We start from the raw sequence: 25,608 nt of genomic DNA, 5'->3' as shown, positions 1-25,608 counted from the left end.
ACCCATTCGTCTACACTAAGGAAAACGAGATTATCAGGTAAGTAATCTCAACATTAATTTTGAGATCAGGGGAGAAAAAGATTAAAACAAAAAAAAAAGTAAACTTTAATTTTTAGACTTCACTCCTCAAAACATTAAGCTGGCTAAGTATTCCTACTCTTATCCATAATAGACTGTTCAAGATGCAAAGGATCATGAAAGAAAAATTTAACCCCTTGATAAACTTCAAGATATTTATATAGATACTTCAAGTAAAATGTACTGTTTCAATTGCAAAAGTAATTTTCTGTGAGCCTGAGTAGACCTAGATATATCAGGAAAAATGTGTACTTTCTGTCCACAGAATAATTCATGTTTATATTTAAAGTGGTATCTCAAAACCAAATCTTTATCAACAACTTGTGCAAAAGAAACAGAGTCGCTTAAGTGGCAATATTATCATTAGAAGAATAGAGAACATTGGAAACATCAGCACTTTCAAAGGAGGCTAGGATGTCTAAACCTTCCCTCCTCCTTATTCATAACCCGTTTAGCCTTAGGAACATAATAACAATTAGATGAAGAAAGCTTTGTCTTATGTAATCTGCAAAACCTCCTAAACATACTTCTTAAAAAGCTCTACTGCCAACAGAAACCTAGTTTTAGGAAAATTCTAAAAACATAAATTCTTAGATGTAGCATTTTCAAGTGACTCTATTTTACTGTGAAGAAATGTATTATCTTTTAACATTAGACACTCGGGTAGCTTGTATCACTGAAATTTGATCTTTACGGAAACAACTTGAGTCTCTATATCCCCTATACATTTCTGTCTCAGTCAGATTGGTGGAGACTCCTGATGAGACTTCACAGAACTGAGTTACAATTCACATTAAGGTACTCTTACAGGTAGATTTGAAAAGCCTTACGTGTGCCAAAGCCAGGAGATATGTGCAGAAGTTACCGTATGGATTTTAAAAGGTGTGTGAATAATCGCATATCTCCAGGTACGTGTACAAATCAGGAAGTCAAAAAAAGGGGCAGGTGAGCGGCAGAGTCTGGGCAGGACATGGGCGTTCCGGTTCTGTAACATGAAGTACATGCGTAAGCATTTACGCTCACAAGCGTGCGCAGGAGTCCTCTACCACAGAACTTTAATTCTGCTATAGATGGCTTTTAAATTTAAAAAGTCAGGGTTAGTCAGCGGGGTTTGAAGGGTCGTGGCCAATAGGGTAAAAGGGATGCTGTCTAGCTGGGGGGGGGGTAGAAATTCTGGAGCTTTTTCCTGGGGAAACTGGTAATTGCATCGGCGCACGTATTTTATAAAATTCCCCCCTTACGCGGTAGAGCCGGTATTTGCGCACACATGGATACAAAATTGCACGCATATGTACTCGTGTACAGCTGATTTTCTATCAGACACGCATATACATGTGTGTGTTATTAAATGGCCTTGTCCATTCACGCAAGCTGCCATATGTGCATACATGTACATCCTGCGCAGCTGTTTAAAAGTTACCGTCCCCATGCGAGAGACAACTTGCCAAATGCCCTGCAGAGAGATAACAAAAGGTTCAGCCAAAGTCTCTCCTACCTTTCCATCTTGGTGGGGCACTGGGAGTGACACAGCAACCAGAACAGAGATAATACCACCTTCTGGAATTATCAGTCGATAGAATTAACGACTCCATGCCTTGAACCTCAGTTGGCAGAGATAATATCTCTTTCCTATCTCTTCTTTCCTATCTCTTCCTTCTTATCCAAGTTCTGCTACCCTTGTTATTTGTAACTGCTCCTTCGATCACCACAGTTCTAGTTGATGTATTTAATGCACTCCCGTTTCATGTAAACCAGCAAGATATGTGCTATTGATTGCCGGTATATAAAAACCTTAAATAAATAAATAAATAAATAAAATAAATAATATCTCTGTGGAAGGAGGAAGAAGAAGAGGTGAAGCACATTGTTCAGAGCTCAAAGAAATTCCTGAGCTCTCCCCGTTCATTTCACCAGGAGTTGAATGATTGACAAGTTAAACATGAGCTTTCATAAGTCTTATGTTGGTTTAGAGACTGCAAGTGTAAATGAAAGTTTCTCTTTCCTCTTTCTTCTCATATAAGATAACTAGGAAAAACCGTAAGATGGAGTGTGCCCCTTTGGCAAACGACTTTGGCTGCACACAGGCGACTGTGCATCGCTGGTCCCATGCTGAAATAGGGGGTCCTAGGCACCTCTCAGTGACATTGGGGGAAACACTGCGGAGAGAAGGAAATCCCGAAGGAAACCAGCAACACCAGCCAGATTAGACTCCAGCAGGCCCTATCTCCTAAGGAATCAGATTTTAGGAAACTTGAAGAGCTATCAGGTGAAAATCCAAAAAAATAATTGGGAGTTGATTTAACAGCTTTGATGCCCAGTTTAAAGAAATAATTTGTCTGCTTTATATGTGAACCAAGAACATAGAAAGCTACTCAGGTGAAACCAGATACTAAAGCCTGGACCATGAGCATGGAGCATAATATCAAGGAGCTGAGGTGGCTGAAACCAATTAAATTGATGGGCAAGCTGAGACCGATGAACAGTTGGAGCAGAGAGGTCACAACTGATGAAGAGAACGGACGGGCCATAAAATGATTAATGTCCAGTAGTCCCAGCTTGACAGAACAGATGTACAGCTTATCCGTAGGCCAAGAATGTTTTGTAAAACGTATCTGTTAGAAGAGTGGTTCTCAGCCCAGTACTCTGGACATACCCAGCTTTTCAGGATTTTCATAATGAGCATTCATGAGACAGGTTTGCATGCACTGTCTCCCACTGTATGCAAATTTCTCTTATGCATTGGAACCCACGAGGAAGGGTGTAATACTTGATCTGGTGCTCACTAATGGTAATAATGTCTCTAATGTTTGTGTAGGGGCTCACCTGAGCACCAGTGATCATTAGATGGTGTGATTCAATTTTGCGAATAAGATACAGCACACGAAAACCCGAGTTATGAAGTTCAAAAATAAGGACTTTGTGAAAATGGGGATGTACCTGGAAGAAGAACTGGAAGACTGGGAGAAAATGGGTGAGGTGGAACAACAGTGGGCCAAGTTAAAAGGAGCTATTGCAAAGGTAACAAATCTATATGTCAGTAAAGTAAACATGAGTAAGAGGAAAAAGAAACCTATCTGGTTCTCTAAGGAGGTGGCTGAAAAAATAAAGACAAAAAGAATAGTATTCAAGAAGTATAAAAGATCTCAAAAAAGGAACACTGGGAAGAATATCTGTTAAAACAGAGGGAGACAAGGGAAGAAATAAGGAAAGCAAAAAGTCAAGTGGAAGAAATGATGGCCAAAGAGGTAAAGCAAGGAGACAAAACATTTTTCAGATATATCAGTGAAAGGAAGGAGGTCAGAAGTCGTATAGTGAAATTGAAAGGTGAGACTGAGCAATGTGTAGAGAGTAACAAAGAAATGGCGGAAATATTAAACAAATACTTCAGTTTGGTATTCACTAAAGAAAAACCTAGAGAAGGACCATTGCTGATTAACAAGACCATAAATGGCGATTTAGTAGACAAAACTCCATTTACTGAAGAGAATGTGTGGGAGGAGCTAGGCAAACTGAAAGCGGATAAGGTCATGTGGCTGGATGAGATACACCCCAGGATACTGAGAGAGCTAAGAGATGTGCTTGCAGGTCTACTGAAAGACCTGTTTAATAGATCACTGGAAACGGGACTGGAGTCGCAGGATTGGAGAAGAGTGGTGGTGGTCCCGCTTCACATGAGTGGTAGCAGAGAGGAGGCCAGGGACAGGCCGGTTAGCCTCACCTCTGTGGTGGGAAAATTAATGGAGACTCTGCTGAAGGAAAGAATAGTGAACTATCTACAATCTGTGGATTGCTGGACCTGAAGCAGCATGGATTCACCAGGGGAAGGTCCTGTCAGACAAATCTGATTGATTTCTTTTGATTGGGTGACTAGAGAATTGGATTGAGGAAGAGCGCTCGATGTGATCTACTTGAATTTCAGCAAAGCTTTTGATACTGTCCCGCATAGGAGGCTTGTGAATAAAATAAGAAGCTTGGGAGTGAACGCCAAGGTGGTGGCATGGATTACAAGCTAGTTAACTGAAAAGGAGGCAGAGTGTAATGGTAAATGGAACCTGATCTGAAGAGAAAATCATGTTAAGTAGACTGCTACAGAGTTCAGTATTGGGACTGCTTTTGTTGAATATCTTTGTGAGCGACATTGCGAAGGGATAGAAGGCAAAATTTGTCTATTTGAGGATGATATAAGATCTGCAATAGAGTGGACATGCCTGAAGGAGTAGAGAGAATGAAAAGTGATTTAAGAAAGCTTGAAGAGTGGTCGAAGACTTGGCAGCTAGGATTCAATACCAAGAAGTGCAGAGTCATGCATCTGGAGTGCAGTAATCCAAAAGAGCTGTATGTGATGTGGGATGAAAGATTGATGTGCACAGACCAAGAAGAATCTTGCGGTAATAGTGTCTGGAGATCGGAAGATGGTGAAGCAATATGACAATGTGATAGCTAAAGCCAGAGGAATGCTGGGCTACAAAGAAAGAGGAATAACCAGTAAGAAAAAGGGGATGATGACATCCTTGTACAGGTCCTTGGTGAGGCCTCACTTGGAGTACTGTGCTCATTTCTGGAGTCTGTATCTCTAAAGGAACAAAGACAGAATGGAGATGGTCCAATGAAGAGCAACAAAATAGTGTGGGGTCTGTATGAGAAGACCTATGAGGAGAGGCTGAAGGATCTAAATATGTATACACTTGAAAAGAGGAGTTGCAGGGGAGAGATATAAATAGACCTTTGCTAAGAATCAATTTGGATATGAAGTGGTCAATGGAAAACTGTTTTAACTCTGTCCTGTGCAAGGCTATGGCCGATTGCATTTGGTGATACAATTGAAAACTTGTTCGATTCTCTCTGCTTTGAAGTCTGTGGTTTACGGACTTGTCATCTCTGTTTTAACAACATAAGATATGCCATACTAGGTCAGACCAAGGGTTCATCATGCCCATTATCCTGTTTCAAACAGCAGCCAATCCAAGTCACAAGTACCTGGCAAGTACCCAAACATTAAATAAATCTAAAACTACTATTATTTCTTATTAATTAATAGCGATTTATCCTCTAGGAACTTAGCCAAACCTTTTTTAAACCCAGTTACACTAACTGCTGTAACCACATCCTCTGGCAATGAATTCCAGAGGTTAAGTATGCACTGAGTGAAAGAATTTTCTTTTATTTGTTTTAAATGATCTACTTGCTAACTTCATGGAGTGCCCCTAGGCCTTCTATTATCTGAGAGAGTAAATAACCAATTTACATTAACTTGTTCAAGTTCTTTCATGATTTTGTAGAACTCTATTATATTCCCCCTCAGTTGTCTCTTCTCCAAACTGAACAGCCCTAACTTGCTTACTCTTTCCTCATTGGGCAGCCGTTACATGCCCCTTATCATTTTGGTCACCCTTCTCTGCACTATTGTAATGCAGTTTATTGGGGCTTTTGTTTTCCTGATTAGAAAGGTTCAAATGGTACAAAATATGGCTGCACAGATCGTAATGGGTAGATCTAGGCGAGAGTTATTGAAATTACATTGGCTTCCAATTAGACTTAGATGTAAATTTAAGCCATTGGTACTTACTTTCAAAATTCTACATGGTCAGCCCACCTCACATGTCTGCTCGACTGTGTTGGAAGTCTTCAACCAGGGCTTCACTTTCACAACACAGCTATCAGCTTCAGATACCATCACCAAAAGCTTTTTGGCATGTAAAAATACAAAAAAGATCTTTTTCTATGACAATGCCCATGCTGTGGAACAAACTCCCATTATCTATATGGGGAGAATCCGATTTATTAAGGTTTCGCAGGAACTTGAAGATTTGGCTGATGACTATAGACTTATGATTGAGCCTACTTTTCACCTGCAATATTATGGTTTACGAGTGCTTATGTTGTGTTTATTATTTTGTTTTAATAGAATTTTATTGTATGTATGTATTTTGTTGTACATCACTTAGACAGATCTTATGACAAGGTCTATGAAGTGATTCATACGTTTTATAAATACCTGAGGTTTTAATGATGCATGATTGACAAACCTATTTCGATGAAAATCAGTAGAACTAGGGTTCACAAAATGAAACTCCAGAGAGGACTACTCAGGACCAATGTCAAGAAATATTTCTTCACGGAGAAGAGTGGTTGATGCCTGGAATAGGCTTCCAGAGGAGGTGGTGAAGATGAAAACAGTGAAAGAATTCAAAGGGGCATGGGATAAACACTGTGGATCCCTAAAGACTTCAGGTTGGAAATGGAAGAAAAGTGTGTGGGGATAACTTGCTGTTGTGGCAACTCCATCATCGCTCTCTGCTTCAACAGCAAGGGATAATGGGGAATTGGATTCAAAGAGCAACCGAGGGCCCAACTTTTATGGTCTGGGAATCTGTTAAAATTGGGGGGTATCCTGCACAGTGCAGCAGCTACTACCATAAGCTTGCTGGGCAGACTGGATGGACCATTTGGTCCTTTTCTGCTGTCATTTCTATGTTTCAATGTTGGATTCTTTCAGAAGTGGTCTATGGGTAAAAACATATAAGAGATTGACCATTTAAAGGTTAAAAAAAAAAAAAAAAAAAGTTTGTGCTTCAGCACTGAACTGCTCATTGTATCTCAAAGTAGATATTCAAACAGACTGCCTTCTTTGCAGCTCCCAAGTGTGCATTTCTGTGTGGTAATACTTTCCCCTTTTTCAGAGGAGAAGGTTGCGCTATCCTCCCTAAGGCTAAGCCCTTTCATCTTGGTTTCAGCAGTGATTTTTTGTATGGGATCCATCCAAATCTGTATTCAGAGAGTAGACCTACATATCTTGTCTTTTATCAAGCTTAGCCTCAAAGTTCTTCAGCCATGTCCCTATTCCCCATACTAATTATTGTTAACTGCAAAATGACCTGGAGGAATAGAAATATTTATATTACTACCTACATTATCTGCTTTATCACCAGCAAATACTGCAGCTGCACCAGGAACAATTAAATGACTAACTATAATATTCAAATGTGACTAATTTTGTGAAGAAAGGAGTTGGCAGCAAGAAAGGAGGTGCATAAAGATAATTCCTATTAAACAGTATTGTTAAAGGAACCAGACCCATCCCTGCCTCCCGACTGCAGTGTAACTAGGAATCTAGGAATCAGCAAACTTACCCATTCGTATCCAGAGGGATGGAATCTGATCACCTGAGCCAACCCAAACCATTTGTGGCCCTGCTTTTGGTTTTTAGATTTTGCTGTAGTTTGGATCCTTTTGACCCAGTTCAAATGTTAATCTTTGTAAAAAAAAATTTCATTTGCTTGTTTTCAGGTCATTCATAAATTCACACAAACTTCCCATAGTTCAATACTCTAAAGTCTCCAAACTTAGAATCAGGATTTGAACTATCTGACAGAATTGCATTTAATGAGGGCTGAAGCTGGTTCAAAGGAGGTTTGGGCATTTGTACTTAGGATAATAAACTAATTTGAAAGCTCTTTGATTTAACTGGGAATACCAGAGTTCTTTCCTCATAGTTACCCGTGGAAGGTAAGTCGTAAGCTGTTTGAACACCCTTCCCAGGGATGCATGGATGAGTGGAAGAAAACAAATTATTGCAACATTTCTTTGAGGCACTGAAGATTAGCTTGACCTTGTGCTTTTCAAATTAATTTTAATAACTGAAATCATGAAAAAATTCCCTCTTTGTTGGGTTTACCTTTTGAAGGAGTAAAATGTACCATCATGAAGGAATATTAGTTTGAAGATATATTTTTTTTTTATAATGACTTATTTTTAAGCAAAAAAGCAGGGTAATAGCTAGGCCAGGTTCTTTTCTAGGATTGTGGTTGTGAAAAAGAAATGTGTATCACCTCTGAAGACAAAATCACAAAATATCCTGTTGGTTCCACTTAACCAGAGTGGAACCAAGCTGCTGGCACTAACTTTCAAAAAGGAGATAGAGCAGCTTTTAAACTAGAACAAGGGGGAAAGCCAACAGTCACTCAGCAGTGCATGGTTCGGAGAAATGTATCCTTGAAGGATACTAATGAAACAAGAGAGTTAGGGCATCCCAACAGAGAGGTTCCAATAAAAGCAAACGTACAAAATCACCGAAGCTAATGATTTCCGAATTATCCCAAACAACTGAAAAGCAGGTTGTTAATACAAACAAAAAACATACTTTGAAATGTCTGTATGCCAATGCCAGAAGTCTAAGAAGTAAGATGGGAGAGTTAGAGTGTATAGCAGTAAATGATGAGTTGACATGATTGGCATCACAGAGACTTGGTGGAAGGAGGATAACCAATGGGACAGTGCTATATCGGGGTACAAATTATATCGCAATGTTAGGGAGGATCAACTTGGTGGGGGTGTGGCACTTTATGTCCAGGAGGGTATAGAGTCCAACAGGATAAAGATCATACAAGAGACTAAATGCTCAGTAGAATTTATATGGGTATAAATCCCATGTATGTTGGGTAAGAGTATAGTGATAGGAGTACACTACCGTCCACCTGGACAAAATAGACAGATGATGAAATGCTAAAAGAAATCAGGGAAGCTAACCAATTTGGCAGTGCAATAATAATGGGAGATTTCAATTATCCCAATATTGACTGGGTAAATGTAACATCAGGACTTGCTAGAGACATAAAGTTCCTAGATGTAATAAATGACTGCTTCATGAAGCAATTGGTTCAGGAACCAACACGAGAGGGAGCTATTTTAGATTTAATTCTTAGTGGAATGCAGGATTTGGTGAGAGAGGTAATGGTGGGGCCACTTGGCAACAGTGATCATAACATGATCAAATTTAAACTAATAACTGGAAGGGGGACAATAAGTAAATCTGCACCTCTAACACTAAACTTTCAAAAGGGAAACTTTGATAAAATGAAGAAAATAGATAGAAAAAAACTGAAAGGTGCAGCTGCAAAGGTTAAGTGTTCAACAGGCATGGACATTGTTTAAAAATACATTCTCATAGGACAAGCAGGATGGTATTCCTCACATATGGGTGACATCATCAGGATGGAGCCCAAGCACGGAAAACTTCTGTCAAAGTTTCCAAAACTTTGACTGGCCCCCTACTGGGCATGCCCAGCATGGCACTAACCCTGCAGCCAGCAGGGTTCCCCCTTCAGTCTTCTTTTTTCCACGCAACAGTAGCCTCGTGGTAAAGGAGCTCTGAAAAGATTCCTGACAGGAAGTTTCCTCACGGAATTGCTAAAAGTTAAATTGCCCCACAGGGGTCCCTCCTCTACCTTTTATAAGTCCATGGTACTCCAGTAAGTTTTTACCCGTTTCCTGTCTATTACCGTTGAGTTTGGCCTTCGCGGCCTACTGGCCGTCGACTGTACCACAGCTAAATTTTTTCCATGGCGTCGGGTTTCGTCTGTGCCCAGACTGTACCTGCACCATGTCTATCACAGACCCCCATAAAGTCTGTGTAATGTGTTTAGGACGCGAGCACGATGTCTTGACCTGCACCAAATGTGCCCTAATGACACCGAAGGGTCGCAAGGCCAGAATGGAGAAGATGGAACTTCTCTTCCATGCTCAAACCCCCCGACTCCATCCATTGCATCAACGTCATCTGAACCGGCTCCGTCGACTTCGCGCCAGCATCGACCACCAAAAGGTGACCGACCGGCATCGACGACTTCTCGGCCATCAACACCCTCTACTCCCCCTCAGGATCGAGGGGATCGAAGGGAGAAACATCGCCGTTGGCACCATAAGACTCGGACCATCGAGGGAGCGAAATCATCGTCCAAGCCATTGTCGAAGAAGCCCCATCCAGGAAAGGCACCAACCATTCCTGCGACCGGGTCTCCGAGGCAACCCTCACTTGATCGGGGATCGGGAGCCGCGACTCCACCTTTAACGGTGGTCCCTCTGGCTATGCCTCTGCCTCCTTCTGTTTCGGAGCCGGTGCTACTTGCTCCAGGTCTCCGAGAAGAACTGGACCGGATGGTCCAAGAGGCCATCGACAAGGCGATGCAACGTCTCCAGGTTCCTCAGACACCGGCACAGACTGTGGAACCGATCATCAACATGATTCTGGCAGCGCTGGCACCGCTGCTATCCAGGATGGAAGCGCTTATGGCCACTTTTCCACTGATGGATCCCGGGTCTCCGATGGCTCTGATGCCCTCCCCACTGATAGCATCATCAGGAGGAGAAACACCGTTCCGCATTCTTCCATCCGGAGTTATGCCTCAACCATCGATGCCTATACGTTCCTCGCCACCGATCCAACCATCAGTGCCGATACGTCCATCAGCGCCACCGAGCCATCCCTCGATGCCTATACCGGTGCCTTCGATGCCATCATCAGTGCCTCCGATAATTCCTCCAATTCCTTCGGAGCCTAGACCAGGACCTTAAGGTATCCAACCACCCTGTCCCCCTCTACTTCCTAGAGGAAAGGGTGTTGATTCTTATGATACCTGGGGAGATAATACCTCATCAGACACTGATGACTTACCTTCACTACCTTCATCCACTGAGAGTAGAAAGCGTTCTCCTCCAGAGGACCTCTCATTTATAAATTTTGTGAAGGAAATGGCTGAATTGGTTCCTTTTCAATTGCAGATGGAACAGGATGATAGGCACCAGATGATGGAGTTGCTCCAATTCCTGAATGCCCCCAAGGTAATAACCTCTATTCCCGTCCACCAGGTTCTTCTTGATCAAAGAACTGGGAAAATCCAGGAACAATTGCTCCAGTACACAGGAAAGCTGACACTACTTATTTAGTACAATCAGCCCCAGGTTTTCAGAAGTCACAGCTTGATCACCACTCTGTCGTGGTAGAGTCTGCACAAAAGAGGGCAAAAAAGTCAAAACCTCACTCGTCTACCCCTCCTGATAAGGAACAAAAATTCCTAGACAACATTGGTCGCTGAGTATTCCAAGGGTCCATGCTCATCTCCCGAATTGCTGCCTATCAGCTTTATATTACCCAATATAGCAGGGTCATCTTTAAGCAGATACAGGACTTCTCAGACTCCCTGCCTCAGCAATTCCAAGACCAACTGCAATCCCTTGTAAGCAAAGGTTTTGAGGCAGGCAAGCATGAGATCAGAACATCTTATGACATTTTTGACACCTCTACCAGAGTGTCTGCAGCTGCTATTTCGGTGAGACAGTGGGCCTGGCTCAAGTCTTCTGACCTTCGCCCAGAAGTGCAAGACCAGTTGTCTAACCTGCCTTGTGTAGGAGATAATCTGTTCAGCGAACAGATCAACGGACAGTGGCCGAATTAAAAGACCATCATGAGACCCTAAAACAGCTCTCTTCAATGCCTTCCGACTTCTCAAAGCAGCCCTTTAGAAAGGACTCTAAGAAGTCGTTCTACCATCCAAGAAAGTCATACCCGCCACCAGCCAGATCCCTTGCTGCGAGACCTTATCAAAAACCTCAGTCTCGCCAAACCCGAAAACCAAAAGCAGCTCCCCAGCCGGGGCCTGCTTCAGGTTTTTGACTTCCACTTGGAGAGCAGCAGCCAGATTCCTCTGTCGCACATACCAGTGGGAGGTCAACTGTGCCACTTCCACAACATGTGGCATTCAATTACATCCGACCAATGGGTACTGGCAGTCATTGCTCAGGGTTACCATCTGAACTTTCTCGCCCTGCCACCGGACTCCCCACCTCTGCAGACATGGAGAACGTCCAATCACTCCATTCTTCTGGATCAAGAGGTCTCCCTCCTTCTCCAGTCCAGAGCAATAGAACCCGTTCCACACTCTCAGCAAGGCCTAGGGTTCTATTCCCGGTACTTCCTAATCCCCAAAAAATTGGGAGGTGTCTGTCCTATTCTAGATCTACGGGCCCTCAACAAGTACCTCCAGTGAGAAAAGTTCAAGATGGTCTCCTTGGGATCGCTTCTACCTCTTCTACAAAGAGGAGACTGGCTCTGCTCTCTGGACCTCCAGGACGCATACACCCATATTGCGATAAGTCCAGCTCATCGCAAATACCTGAGATTCCTAGTAGGCCTCAAGCACTATCAATACAGAGTGCTTCCATTCGGCCTAGCATCTGCTCCACAAGTCTTTACAAAATGCCTCGTAGTCGTCGCAGCATTCCTCAGGACACAAGGTGTTCACGTCTACCCCTATCTGGACGACTGGTTAATCAGGGCTTCCACTCAGCAAGCTGCTCTGTCATCCCTCAGTCTAACCTTACACACTCTAATTTTGTTAGGGTTTCTCATCAATTATGACAAATCCTACTTAGTCCCATCTCAAACCTTATCGTTCATTGGGGCAGACTTGGACACCTTACAGGCAATCCTGCCTCGACAACGAGCACTGACTCTTGTGTCTCTTGCTCACCAACTGCAGTCTCAACACGTAATAGTTCTGTATGATGCCTCCTTTGTAAATCATAGTGAGTGGATTAAACATCCTGGAAAGTTTTTATACTTGTAGAATGTATTTTATTATATTGTAGGCCTTGTGCTTGGCGATTGAAACTACCAAATCTTGTTAAATTTTCAACAACCTTTTCTGGGTAACTGGATCCCTGGGGCCAAGGCTAAATCAAAAAACCAACTGTACCCTGCTATTTGATACGTAGAAATGATTTGTACTTCTACAGGAAGGATATAATAACTGTGGTGTGTAGTAAAAAGAAAAAAAAACAATAATTGCAGACTAGCCATCCCCAGATGGTAGAGAAATAGTTATCAGAAGTTGATGTGGCTCTTTAAAGCTGCAGAAACTGTTTGTTCCAGCAAGGAAGATAAAGAGAGAAGTGAAAACAGAAATCCCAAGAGACTACAACCTTCCTAGAGCAGCTTCAACTAAAATCTAATTGTTGAAACCAGCAGCAGAAGCCAATGATATTGAGCTAAAGGGCCAGAATTGCAGCACCCGGGTCAAAACTCAATTTTGTTTTTTTAAAGATGGAGAGGTTCTGGATAAATCCTGTTTTAGAAGGGTTATGACAAAGTCAAGATAATAGCAGGTACATAGCTGGCTACTTTTCTAAGCACATAAATTTGCAAACTTTGTCTCTGGCTCCTTTGTGACATTCCAATGCAGTTCCTGTTCCCCACATTGCTACTTCTTATCCCATAGTACTTGTTTAATAGCCTACAGAATATTTTTCTGGCCCTTGCTTCCTCTGCTCCTATACTGATTAATCATACTGCCCTTTACCCCTGGGCCTGAGGAATGCTGCTGCCCTTCCTGGCCTGGAAACCTGAGAGCTAGGTGGACGAAGCAGAGTAAAATGGAACTCCTGGTCTACTAAATACTGTAAGATTGGACAGGGTTGTAAGGAGGCACTTTAGCACCCAAGGTAGACCGGTGTATTTGTGTTCCATGCCTCCACCCCCAGCCCTGATCTCTGCTGCTCTCTCCTTCCACTCTGCTTCTGTTTTGTTTTTTCATGCTTTCCTAACACCCTTCCTGGCTTTTCATCTGCTGCCAGCCTATGCTTACTTTACAATCCTTTTTCTTCACACTGGGCAGCTACTCCTTTCACCCTGGCCTTCAGGCTGGCAGCCAGTTTGGAACAAATAATCATAAGAAAACTCAGGACTTGATTCTCCTTTGCTTCCACCTTTGGAGTTTTATCTTAGAGTAAAATTCACTCTAAACACCAAAGCAGACACATTAAAATGGCAAGATAATACAGCCAGCTTTCTCTTTTTTCTGCCATTCTTGTCAGACAGGAGTTATCTTTTCATTGATACACAACGTTTTTCTTTTTTTTTTTTTTTTATGGTCACTCTTGTTCCTCTGGTCTTATCAGGTAGAATGCAAGTGCTTATTAAGGTGGCCCGATAAAGGGAAAATCGAAAACTATCTTTCGGTGTTATCGGACCATTGTTGTGAAATGATCTTCCAGAATCACTAAGAAATATTGATATTTTAAAATTTTGCAAGCAGTTGAAAGCATTTATATTAGCATTAATGTTTCAGTGTTAGTTTTTTAGTAGTATGGCTTGTTTATATTAATTGTTTTAATTATTTTATTATTGATATGATTTTATTGTATTTTACATGGTTGTAAACCATCTGGCATAGGTATCTGTTACAGGCAGAATAAGTAAATAAATACCAGTACACTTGGGGTGATGAATTCTGAAGGGTGGTGTTGTCCGTCAGCATCACACTTACTGATTGCCTTTCCCAAAGCAGTTTATAAAAGAAACACAAATAATAAAAGCAATTATAAAAAGCCAGGCATTCAGAAACACAATGCAGACTAAACAAATGCAATAAAAATTAGTGGAACATTTTACTGAAGGGGCCATGCCTTGCATTGTTTTCAGAAGGTGCCATCCAGTCTTGTCCATGAATAATGGAAGCACCAGTACAACCTGCTCTGCAAGTGCACTTACTAGTGTCTTGAATTTTGAACTAGCATTCTAACTCCACGAGGTGGAAGAGGTGACATCAGTCTGGAATCCTTTTTGGCAGCATGCCAATCTATCTTCCCATTAAAAAGGAACAAAATCTGCATTTCTCAGTAAAATGATGTGCTTTGACTTCAGCCCCAGCAATTATAAAAGCGTGTATCTTCAGAGAACATGCAATGCCTTTATGCTGTTTGCTGTTAAACCACCTTCAGTGAGGCACAATTAGTCCTTGAGGTGTTTACTTAAACAGATTGTATCATTTCAGTTCCATCTGTCTGCAGTGTGAAATCAAATTAAAGTGTGTGTAAATATAGGCTTCCCCGAGTCCAATTCTTGGGCTTATATGCCACACATTTTTCCCACCTACAATGTTTTTATTCAAAAGTATGGGAACTTGATGGCCTGTTGGGGGGGGGGGGGGGGGGGAGTGATAATTGTGTGCTAACAGTATCTACAAACACTTGAACAATTCATGCCCACTTTGAGGTCCAGTGCCCACCATGGGCTGTGGGTATAAGAGAGTGGGGGAAGCTAAGCCACCTCATACTTCATACTAATTATTATTGTTAACTGCAAAATGACCTGGAGGAATATAAATATTTATATTACTATCTACATTATCTGCTTTATCACCAGCAAATAAAGAAGACATATGGCAACCAGTAGGGTCTATCCCACCAAAGAGAATTAAAATGGCTGAGCACAGGAATTTAGCACCTCTGAGCTGGCTGGCATGAGCATTGGGGGGGGGGGGGCGTTAATTTGCATGGCTGACATCTCGAGATGAGCACAGTCAGGAAAGCCTGTGTGTGAATTTTGAAAATATAGGTAAGAACTCCCTGCTCATGTGACACGGTTCCGCATATACAGCTTAAAAATAAATTGAGCACACTTGGTGTGGGACCTAGAGTGAGTGGGTTAGAAACTGAGTGGGAGGCAAACAAAAGGTAGTAGTAAATGGAGTTTTCTCTGAAGAGGGAGGGGGTTGTTACTAGTGGTGTGCTTCAGGGTATAAGCCTGGTACTGGTTCTTTTTCAACATTTTTTTTTGAGCGACATAGCAGAAAGATTGTCAGGAAAGGTTTGTCTCTTTGCCAATGATACCAAAATCTGCAATAGGGTAGACAGCCAAGAAGGTGTGGAAAACCTGAGGAAGGATTAGGTGAAGCTTCAGGAATGATCTGGCAGCTAAGATTTAATGCTAAAAAAAATGCAGACATACATGTAGGTTGCAAAATCTCAAGGGAGAGGTGCAATACTCTGGATGAAAATCTTCTAAGCATGAAAGAATGACGGGGATCTGGGGATGATCATATCTGATGATCTTAAGATGGTCAAACAGGTGGATAAAACGAGGGCAGAATCCAGAAAGATGCTTGGCTGCACAGGGAGGGAGCAGAATGGTCAGTAGAACAAGGGAGGTGATATTGCTCCTGTATAGGTCCCTAGTGAGACCTCACTTGGAATACTGTGTACAATTCTGGAGACCGCAGGATGGAGTCTGGCCAGAGGGAGGCTACTAAAATGGTCAGTGGTCTTCGTTCTCAAGTATATGGGAATAGCTTTAAGGATCTAAACATGTATACCCTAAAGGAAAGGTAAGAGATGATAGAAACATTAAATATCTCAAATGTTTCCATGCCCAGGAGGTGGGTGCTTTCAACAGAAAAGGAGGCTCCAGAACAGTGGTTCCCAACCCTGTCCTGGAGACCCCCCAGACAGTTGGGTTTTCAGGATATCCACAATGAATATGCATGAGAGAAAATTTGCATGTTGTGGGGAGGCAGTGCATGCAAATTTTCTCTCATGCATATTCATTGTGGATATCCTGAAAACCCGACTGACTCAGGCAGGGGTCCCCAGGACAGGGTTGGGAACCACTGCTCTAGAATGAGGAATCATGGAATGAGGGTGAAAAGAGGTAGCCTCAGGAGTAATCTTAGGAAGTATTTTACAGAGAGCGTAGTGATGCATGAAACAGCCTCCCAGTGGAGGTGGTGAGACAAAAACAGTATCTGAAATCAAGAAAGCATGGGATAAACACAGGGGATCTCTGAGGGAGTGATGAGAATTGTAAAGCTGACTTAATTGGGCAGATGGACAGACTAGATAGGCCGTGCAGTCTGCTGCCATGTTTCTGTGTTTCATTGGGATAGCACCAGGGGGAACCTGAAGAGCAGGGCACTGAGGAGAGAATCCCAGTGGCTGGGGTGGTTAGCAGAGTCCATCCCACTGACCACAAAAAAGAAAAACAGTATTGCTGGATTTGTTTTTAAAAATGAAGTTAGTCAAGTTGTATTAAAAAAAAAAAAAAAAAAAAAAAAAAGGGGGGGGGACAAGTTATTTAAAAATAGTTGTCTACCCTAAAAAAGCAGTCGGTGGGATTGTTTGAAAGCGCTTCACATCTAAGAGAGCGCGTGCAAACCCAAGAGAGTGATAACATTTAGTCAGAATTTAGTGAGCACTTGACGCTTGGTTGGAACTGTGTCCGTTGCCCTATCGGGAAAACACTAAACTTGATGTGCATAGAGAAGTGGAGTTCAGTAAAATGTATTAGCAAGATGATTTATAAGCACATGCCTGCCTCTGATGGTTTTCTTTTTCTCCTCACATCCTTGCCTTTGCAATGTGACCGTGCATATCAGCTGTCGCTATATCTTTACTCAGCAGGGAGAAGACCGCTTCCCTTTGCAGAGTCCATATAAAGAAATGAAGGTTGATAATTCACGGCATAGAGTAAGTAACAGGTTTGCTTTATGTGGGGAAGAGGGGAGGGAGAGAAGTGATTTGTGAATGAGGAAGGTCCAGTTTGTGGAAACGGTTCATGAGCAAAAGCAGCCCATGCTTCCAGAGATATCTAAAGCCAAAGCCTTCCCGGAGAAATGTAATTATCAGAGTTATTTTCCAGGGCTCGGATTGGCTGGGGATTGAGGATGATTGGGAGGCAGCATCCACAGTCCCGTTCACTGTACAACAGCAATCCCCAGTAGCCGGGTTTAGAGCCCATGGCTGCAGGGTTCCAGACGAAGTCTGCTGCATGGCCCCATTCAGAGGATTGTTGCAGAAATGACTGTGAGAATTGAGTTGGGAGCACAATATAAAATAAGGGGAAGAGGAAAATCCCTGGGTAGCTGAAAATGAAGACTTGTGATGCCATGGCCCAGCACTCACTGGTTCTGATGGAGCTTGAAGCCCAGAAAAGCATTAAAAAAAAAAATAGTTTTGCTTCTGTACTTTGGCAGCCGGTGTTGAATGCCTCAGTCTCTGATTCATATAACATAGGACCATGAAGAATACAGCAAGCTAGAGAGTCCCAAGCATGAGACAAACTTAAATGCCTAAATGATTTTCAGGATATCCGCAGTGAATATGCATGAGAGGTGTTTGCATGCACAGTTTGTATTATATGCAGATATCTCCTACATATTCATTGCGGATATCCTGAAAAGCAGAGCAGTTTGTGGCACTCGACAACTGGCATTAGATGCTAGTGATAACATAAATGCTGTTTGGTTTGTAGAATGCAGTAAATGGCAGTCAGCTTGCTCATGAAGATGGAAAGCAGGTGGGAGAAGATCAGCTCCAGCAGATGTGCCCAGTTTATAGTGCGATGCATTACAAGGAGTGGAGCAGGCACTCTCGACATTTAGGAGCAAAAGGAGTCTACATCAAGCCAAGAGAACATTACGTGTGATCTTTCTCCAGCTGTGGACTTCCAGGCAAAATAAGCATTTGTATTTTCTGAAACTTTCTAAAATATTTTTCTCAACATTACACCTCTTCTGCATGGGCAAAAGAATTCTGACGGCTGCACTTAATCTACCAGACATAGTAGAGGTCTCATCATTTAGATTTGATGCTACCTCTAGCAGTACTAGTCCAGTAAAATCAAGCTCAAGATCCTAGCACACATTCTTCGAATAGCTTTCTCTGTGCCTTTGAGTTGCTGGTTCAGTTTTATAATTCTAACATGCAATATTTGTCATACCATTGCATTTTAATTTAAAATTCCAGTGCGTGTGGCCGTGATGGGGCCTGGCTGTAATGATCCTCAGCTGCTTGTGCCAGTCTCTCTGGATTTAAGCCTGCCAGCCCCTTCATCTGTAATTCAAACATGCAGCAAATCAATTTAGAAGTCATTTTGCTAATTATTTCTTTGGGATTTTTTTCTTTCCCTGAAACTGATGTGCTTAATAAAATCACAATACCTATGTACAAGCTGGTATCCAAGCCAGCAGAATGTCTCATCTTGTATTAATGGGAGCAATTTAAAAACTATCTCTGTGTGCTTAAACATCCAGTATAGATTTCCCATTTGGTTAAAGAGAAAAAAAGCCAAATTTTGATGCCATAGAAACAATTGAATATAATATAACTGGTTTAGCCCTAGGTCTCTACCAACATAAATATAAAGCATGTGGAGGCTGGGGTTTAAACTAAGTGGGAAAACGAATTCCAGTATTGACATTGTAATTGATTACATATATGATAAGGATTTGCCAGGGTTAGGGGATGAAGGCTGGAGGATTTGCTTGGCAACGCAGAACCAAACGTGTAGGACATTTATGCTAACTTGTTAACCTGTTCCTTGCCTTTATAACGCATTCAGCCCCACTCCCTTGTACTTTACCTATAAAGGAAATAATGTTTGCAATTGGGCTGAGCCTAAAAATTGGAATTCATTGACGGTCGAATTATGAAAATGCTCCTTCTGCCCCTGCACTCTTTCTCCTCCCTTAGGTGGCCTTGTTCTTATTAGAGAGCCCTCGTTCAAGAACAAGGCCACCTAAGGGAGGAGAAAGAGTCTTTGCCTCTACGGCCAATGTCTTTTCAAATTCTCTTAGCTGCCTTATCAATGTCTTACTTTTTTTTTTTTATTCTGCTTTTTGCACTTTTTTTCAGCATTTCAAGACAGAAGTTTCCCATTATTTTATTATATTTAATTCTGACAATAATTCTCTCTGATAGCAGCCATTTCACCAGTTCTAATGTGCAATGCTCCCCTACCACCACCACCACCTTCAACTTTTCACAAGGAACAACTTTCTTTGCGATCATTTCTCTGTTCCACAAAACATTGTAACAGTGATGGTGGCAATGGGATAACCAAATGATCTATCTTACCCTTCAAGCCACCCATTGTTCTCAGATTGCCACAGCAAGAGACTGAAGTTTGCCTAGAGCCTGCTCCTGCCATCGCCTCTCATTCCTGGGCTACCCCTCTTCATAGACCAGGGGCATTTAAAACTAATAAGAGAAAAGCTTTTTTACTCCATGCATAATTAAGCTCTGGAATTCATTGCCAGAGGCTGTGGTGAAAGCTATTAGTGTAACTGCATTTAAAAACAGTTTGGACAAGTTCCTAGAGGAAAAGGCTATTGATCATTATTAAGGTAGAGTTGCAGAAATCCACTGCTTATTCTTGGGATAAGCAGCTTGGAATCTATTTACCCCTTGGGATCCTGCCAGGTACTTGTGATCTGGATTGGCCATTCTTGGAAACAAGATAGTGGGCTTGGTGGACCCTTGGTCTGACGCAGCATGGCAAGTCATATGTCTTAGTTAATCACATTCTGTGGCTTAATCCAGCTTCCAAACTTTCTCACTGCAGCGGTGGTGGGGTCGGTACATGAACTGGTGGAATTAGTCACTTTAGTGCTGGGGGTCCCGATTCAGTGCCCTCTTTCTTTCCTTCTTTCTAAAGGAGGGGAGAAGGCAGTGCTGGAGGTCCTGTTCTGGTGACCTCAGAAGCCAGTCAGGTTTTCAGGTTATCCACAATTAATATGCTTGACAGTTATTTGCATATGATGGGCCTCCAATGCATTCAAATCTGTCTCACACATCTTCATTGTGGTTGTCATGAAAATCCAGCTGGCTGCAGGGTCACAAGGACAGGTTTGGGAAGCCCAATCCTTGTGGTATGTTCTCCTAACGGCTTCTGCATAAATAAATCCACAATCCAAGTCTGCAGAGTCAGTGTTGCAGCTTCCAGCAATTACTGCATTGGGAAGGTTTTAGAGCCTAGTGCTAAACATTCATTTCAGATCTATAAATGTGGCTTTCAGTATTGCAGCTCCCTTCTCTGTGCTCAGTAGCATTGGAAGTTGAAAGTGCCCTTTGACTTATTTGTTACTGAATTTATAATTTAAGGAAAGGATTTCAGAACCAGTGGTCAATGGGTCCTTTATCTAGTGTGAGGCAGTAACAGGTACTCTGTGTACAAGGTTCATAAGATTGTAGTACAAGTAATTTCTTAAAGCCCAGATGGTCCAGTAGTGTATCATTGCATAATACACCCTTCCCCATCCCTGTTTCATAACCTTTTCTCACTCCAGAGGTCAGCTTTCACTTCCTTGGCCTTGTTTATCCTTAATATGTTTTGCAGTCCCACCCTACTAGTGTGTTGAGCCTCTGAAGTGACTTTCCTTACTGACCTGCTGCTGCTGGAGTGATCATTTGAAGCTCTTGAAAAGTACTAGTAAAATATTAACTGAATCGAATATTAAAAAAAAAAAAATCAAATAACTGAGTGGCTGACTTTCCTCCCCTGGTGCATCCAATTTCATATTTCAATTGCTGTGCATAGCTGTTTTGACTAGCCGCAAAAGCACCATATACCTGCGAAGATCTGCAATAATTAATTTCCGTTGCATTCGCTGGCGACGCTGTCCATGAAAATATTGACAAGGCTAGAAATATGGATAAGCTTTCTGGAGATAAAAATGCATTTATTAATCTACTTGTTAATTGCCAGTGAACCTGACCCTGCAAAATTATTGATGCTGAATTAATGAATTCTGTAGCATATTAAGATGAGAATCCAGATGAGCCATCACTTGTACCTAGGGAGGACAACCAGCCAACATTGGAAGGGAGACGTCTGCATGTTGGTTATGAGATGATCAATTTGTTTTGCTTCGTCTCCTGCCAGAAAAAGAATTTCAATCTGATGCATGTCAATGGGTCAAAATGTCCTTCAAAGTAGCAGCTGAAAGTTAATCACGTTTTGCATATTCAACAACTATTTGTAGTTCAGCATTTTGGAAAGGCATAGGAATCTTTTGATGCTCATCCTGTGGAGGGGAGTATCAGTTATGTTGTGAAAAGTTTTTCTTTTCCAAACTAGCGGATCTAAATAATTATACTATTTTTACCGATAAAAATCTTATTTTTATTTTTATTGTCAGAAATGGACAGATGTGTTGGTAGAAAACTTTGGAGCAAGTATAACACTGGGTTGTTTTTGGAGATATAAGGCAGTGTATATAGCTAATGATCAGTTCAACAACTGGGCTGAACATGACGGCACTGCCAAGCAGCAGGAGAGCAGCAAAAGGCTGATGTTCCTTGGATCAGATACATTGGCACCTCTGAAGGAAGGATTAAGCCAACTTGAGCAATCTAGTAGGCATAGGCTCAGCTCCAGAGAAGGTTTCCTTTCAGTCCTTTGTCATTTTAGGAGTTTAGAATGTCTGCCTTGACTATGGGGAGAAAGAGACTGGGGTGATGATTGTCAGGATAGACTGTATCTGCTACTTAGTTCACCAAGGGGCCCTTTGTACTAAGCATTCTCCGAGAACAAACAGAATGGTAGTGCTCACACATGGTGACATCAGATGGAGCCCTGACATGGAAAACTTATGTCAAAAGATGGATGCCCAGCATGCCTTATATCTTGCATCCACGTGAGGTGCCTCTCCAGTCTTTTTCCAAGGACCTGGAAGCATCATGGTATGAGTGAGCTCACTTTGGCTTTTTTGCCTTTTGGAAAAAGATTTTTTCTCGCTTTCCACAGGTGTTTGACACTGGGTCCCTCTTGGTGCTTCCCTGTAGTGTTCTTAATCAGGGTTTTCAACGCTTCTGGTAAGTTTCCTTTCACTGTTGATTCCCCACAGCAGTGGTGCCTCAGTGGCTGCCAGCCATCAATGCCCACCGCTATCGATTTTTGATTTTGCAGACCTTTTATTTCATCCCATCATGGCCACTTCCGTGTTTGATGATGCTCCCAGTGCCTGAGGACAGTGTCCATTACAGACCCCCCATGAGATATGTGTCCTCTGCCTGGGGCCATCACATGACATCCAGGGTTGCTGCTGCTGATAAACACAAATGACCCCGAAAGGACGTAGTCTTCAGGTCGACAAGATGGAACAGCTCTTTGGGTCGAAGAAGACCAAGCCATCTGCATCGGCGCTATCAACATCGGGACCATCTGTGCAGATGGCAGATAAGGGTGCCGGAGATGACTCCCATCGATCTCCTCCAGGCAGAGGATGTTGGGCTCCTCGTCATCTGCCTCTGCACTAGGGAAGGACCAGGCTGCAACTGTCCCAGTTGATGCACAGTGCCGGTCACGGGGATGCACCTGCTTGTACTGTGATGCCCACGAAGCAGAACTGCAGCGAGGAGCACCAGTCCTCCATCAGTGTCAGGGGTCCATGATAGTCTCCACCAGTTCTGATGCTAGTCACCAATCCACCTCGCAGGTCCAAAGAGGCCACCCCTCCTTCCTCCCAGTCTGTGTTGGCATCGGCAACATTCGAGGAGGAGCTGGACTGTCTAGTCTAGCTGGCAGTGGAACGGGTGCTGCAGGACATCAGTCCAATGGCACCGGAGTTGGTGCTGTCCATTCTGGAACTGTTGCTGGAGAAGCTTAATTCGCTTATCAGTGCATTACCAACACAGCTGAAGTCTATTCCCAGGAAAGCATCAGTGCCCATTGGGGTACCGATGCCTCCCCCTACCAATACGGTGGTCATTGCCAGTTCTGAGGAGGAGGAAACTCCACCCAAGCCGGCAGAGACGCCAAGGCCTGTAGCACTCCCATCCAGCTTTGCCGGTGGCTGCACCTCTGGACGAAAGCAGAGTACCTAGGGCCCCATCCCCTGTTGCTTACAGTGAGGATGAGGGTTCCTACAATGGCTCTGAGGGTCTCCCACCAGACCCTTCTCCTCCAGAAGAATGAAGGAACTCTCCGCCAGAGGACTTCACCTTCACAGGGATTGTGAGGGTGATGGCGGAAGCCATCCCATTTGTTATGATGGAGGAGGATGCATAAAATACTTGAGATCCTCCAGTTCATGGAGCCTCCTAAGAAGATCATGGTGGTCCCGGTACACGATATCCTTAATGAGCTGCTGCTGAGGATATGGGAGCACTCCCTCACAGTGCTTCTCGTTAACCAGGCTGACTCTGTCTACCTTGTCCAGAAAGTTGCTGGATTCAATAAGCATCAGTTACCTCACCAGTCAGTGATTGTCAAATCTGCTCTCAAGAGAGCCAAGCATTCTCGGATCCATTCCCCGATGCCCCAGGGAAGGATCACAGAGCGATGGATGCTCGTGGGAGGAAAGTGTTTCAGGGGGCCATGCTCATTACCTGCATTGCTTCCTATCAGCTCTACATGAGCCAGTGCTCTAGAGACATCTGGAAGTAGGTGCAGGAGATGGCCAAGCAGTTACCTCAACAGCAGCAGGACACACTCATGTCGCTGGTGCATAAGGGCCTGGAGTATGGAAACATGAGGTCTGAGCAACCTACGATGTTTTCGAGCTGGCATCGAGGGTCTCTGCAGCGGGAATTGGAACCCATAGAATAGCATGCCTGCAGGCCTCAGTTCTCTGACCGTAGGTACAGGAACAACTTGCTGATGTGCCGTGTACTGAGAATCTTTTCAGAGAAAGGGTGAGGGACTCTGTGACCCAGCTCTGGGACCACCAACAACTCTCCACCAGCACTCCAGACCAGTTTTCCTCTTCTAGGAGGTCGGCAAGAACGTTTGCCAGAGGAAGTACTATCTTCTGCCCCCTAACTCCATTCAACAGCACCAGGGATCCCGCGGCTGTCCTAGGCAGCAGAGAGTTTCCAAGCCCAAGCTTGCGCTCCAGAGATGGGGTTTTGACTGGGGCATAGAGAATGTAGGCCAGTCATCTATACCCAGGATGTTGGACCCTCCGGTCGGGGGCAGACTGTGGTTCTTCACGAACCAGTGGCCAGTATAACCTCGAGCCAGAGGGTTCTTTCCATCATCTATCAAGGGTGCCAATTAAATCTAATGGGTGTCCCACCAAATTGCTCTCAGTGCCCATTTTGGGGGCCAATAGTGCATTAGGAGGTACTGCTAGCTGAGCTCTCCTCCCTCGTAATGGCCAGAACTGTCGAGCCACCAGGGCAAAGAGGACGGGGTTCTACTCCAGGTACTTCCTGTTTCCAAAGATAACAGGAGGACTCCATCCCATCCTAGACCTAAGAGCCTTGAATAAATTTCTAAAAAAAAAAAGAAAAATTCAAGATGGTTTCCCTGGGCACTTTGATCCCCCTTTTTACAAAAAAGGGACTGGCTATGCTTCCTCTATCTAAAGGATGCATACATCGAGATCTTTCCCAGTCACAGGAAATATCTCCGATTTGTGGTGGGGAAAACAGCACTTCCAATATTGGGTGCTGCCATTCAGGCTAGTGTGAGCCCCAGGAGTCTTCACAAAATGCCAGGCTGTGTTGGCAGCACACCTCTGCAGGCTGTGGGTACATGTTTTTCCCTATCTGGACAATTGGGTGATCAAGAGCACATCTCAGGCAGGGGCCATCAGGTCTATGCACTTGACCATCCAGGTGTTGGAGTCGCTAGGGTTTGTCATCAACTTCCCAAAGTCCCATCTCAGCCCATCACATCAATTGGGCTTCATAGGAGCCCAACTAGAAATGACTCAGGCCATGACATTTCCTGCCTTGTCAAAGGGCCATCACTTTGACGACCATCATGGCAGAGATTCAGCAGAGCTAGTAGGTGTCAGCCTGGCACATGTTGAGGCTGTTGGGCCATATGGTCACAACCACCCATTTCACTCCCTTGGGAAGATTACACATGCACAGAGCCCAATGGACCCTGAGGTCGCAGTGGTGCTAGGCCATGCAGAACCTCCAAGACTGCATACAAGCCACCTCGTATCTCCAGGACTCGTTGTCTTGGTGGCGGGTACTTTCAAATCTGGAACAAAAGATCTCTGTTCTAAGTCCTCCTACCCAAATTGTCCTAACCACAGATGCGTCCACCCTGGGCTGGATAGCTCATGTAGATGGGCTCAGCACCCAGGGTCTCTGGTCTGCTCAGGAAAGCTGTTGCCAAATCAACTTCCTGGAGCTTCAGGCAATCAGTACGCGCTATGGGCTTTTAGAGATTGGCTGTCCAAC

The 25,608-nt window shown here is 43.4% G+C and overlaps 1 protein-coding gene across 1 annotated transcript in view; it reads left to right on the top strand.

Moving 5' to 3' along the window:
* Positions 1 to 19,764, top strand: part of NECTIN3 (nectin cell adhesion molecule 3) — a 274,465-nt gene extending 254,701 nt beyond the window's left edge. The window contains exons 8-9 of the mRNA XM_029578109.1: positions 17,086 to 17,154; positions 17,939 to 19,764. Of these exons, the coding sequence (XP_029433969.1) occupies positions 17,086 to 17,154; positions 17,939 to 18,112 (243 nt within the window). The 3' untranslated portion in view covers positions 18,113 to 19,764. The remainder of the gene's footprint in view (positions 1 to 17,085; positions 17,155 to 17,938) is intronic.
* Positions 19,765 to 25,608: the final 5,844 nt, after the last annotated feature.

This window comes from Rhinatrema bivittatum, chromosome 15 (assembly GCF_901001135.1).
Source record: "Rhinatrema bivittatum chromosome 15, aRhiBiv1.1, whole genome shotgun sequence".
In the NCBI taxonomy this organism is placed as follows: domain Eukaryota; kingdom Metazoa; phylum Chordata; class Amphibia; order Gymnophiona; family Rhinatrematidae; genus Rhinatrema; species Rhinatrema bivittatum.
Note: the sequence above shows the minus strand (reverse complement) of the source record. Positions and strands in the feature narration are given on the sequence as shown.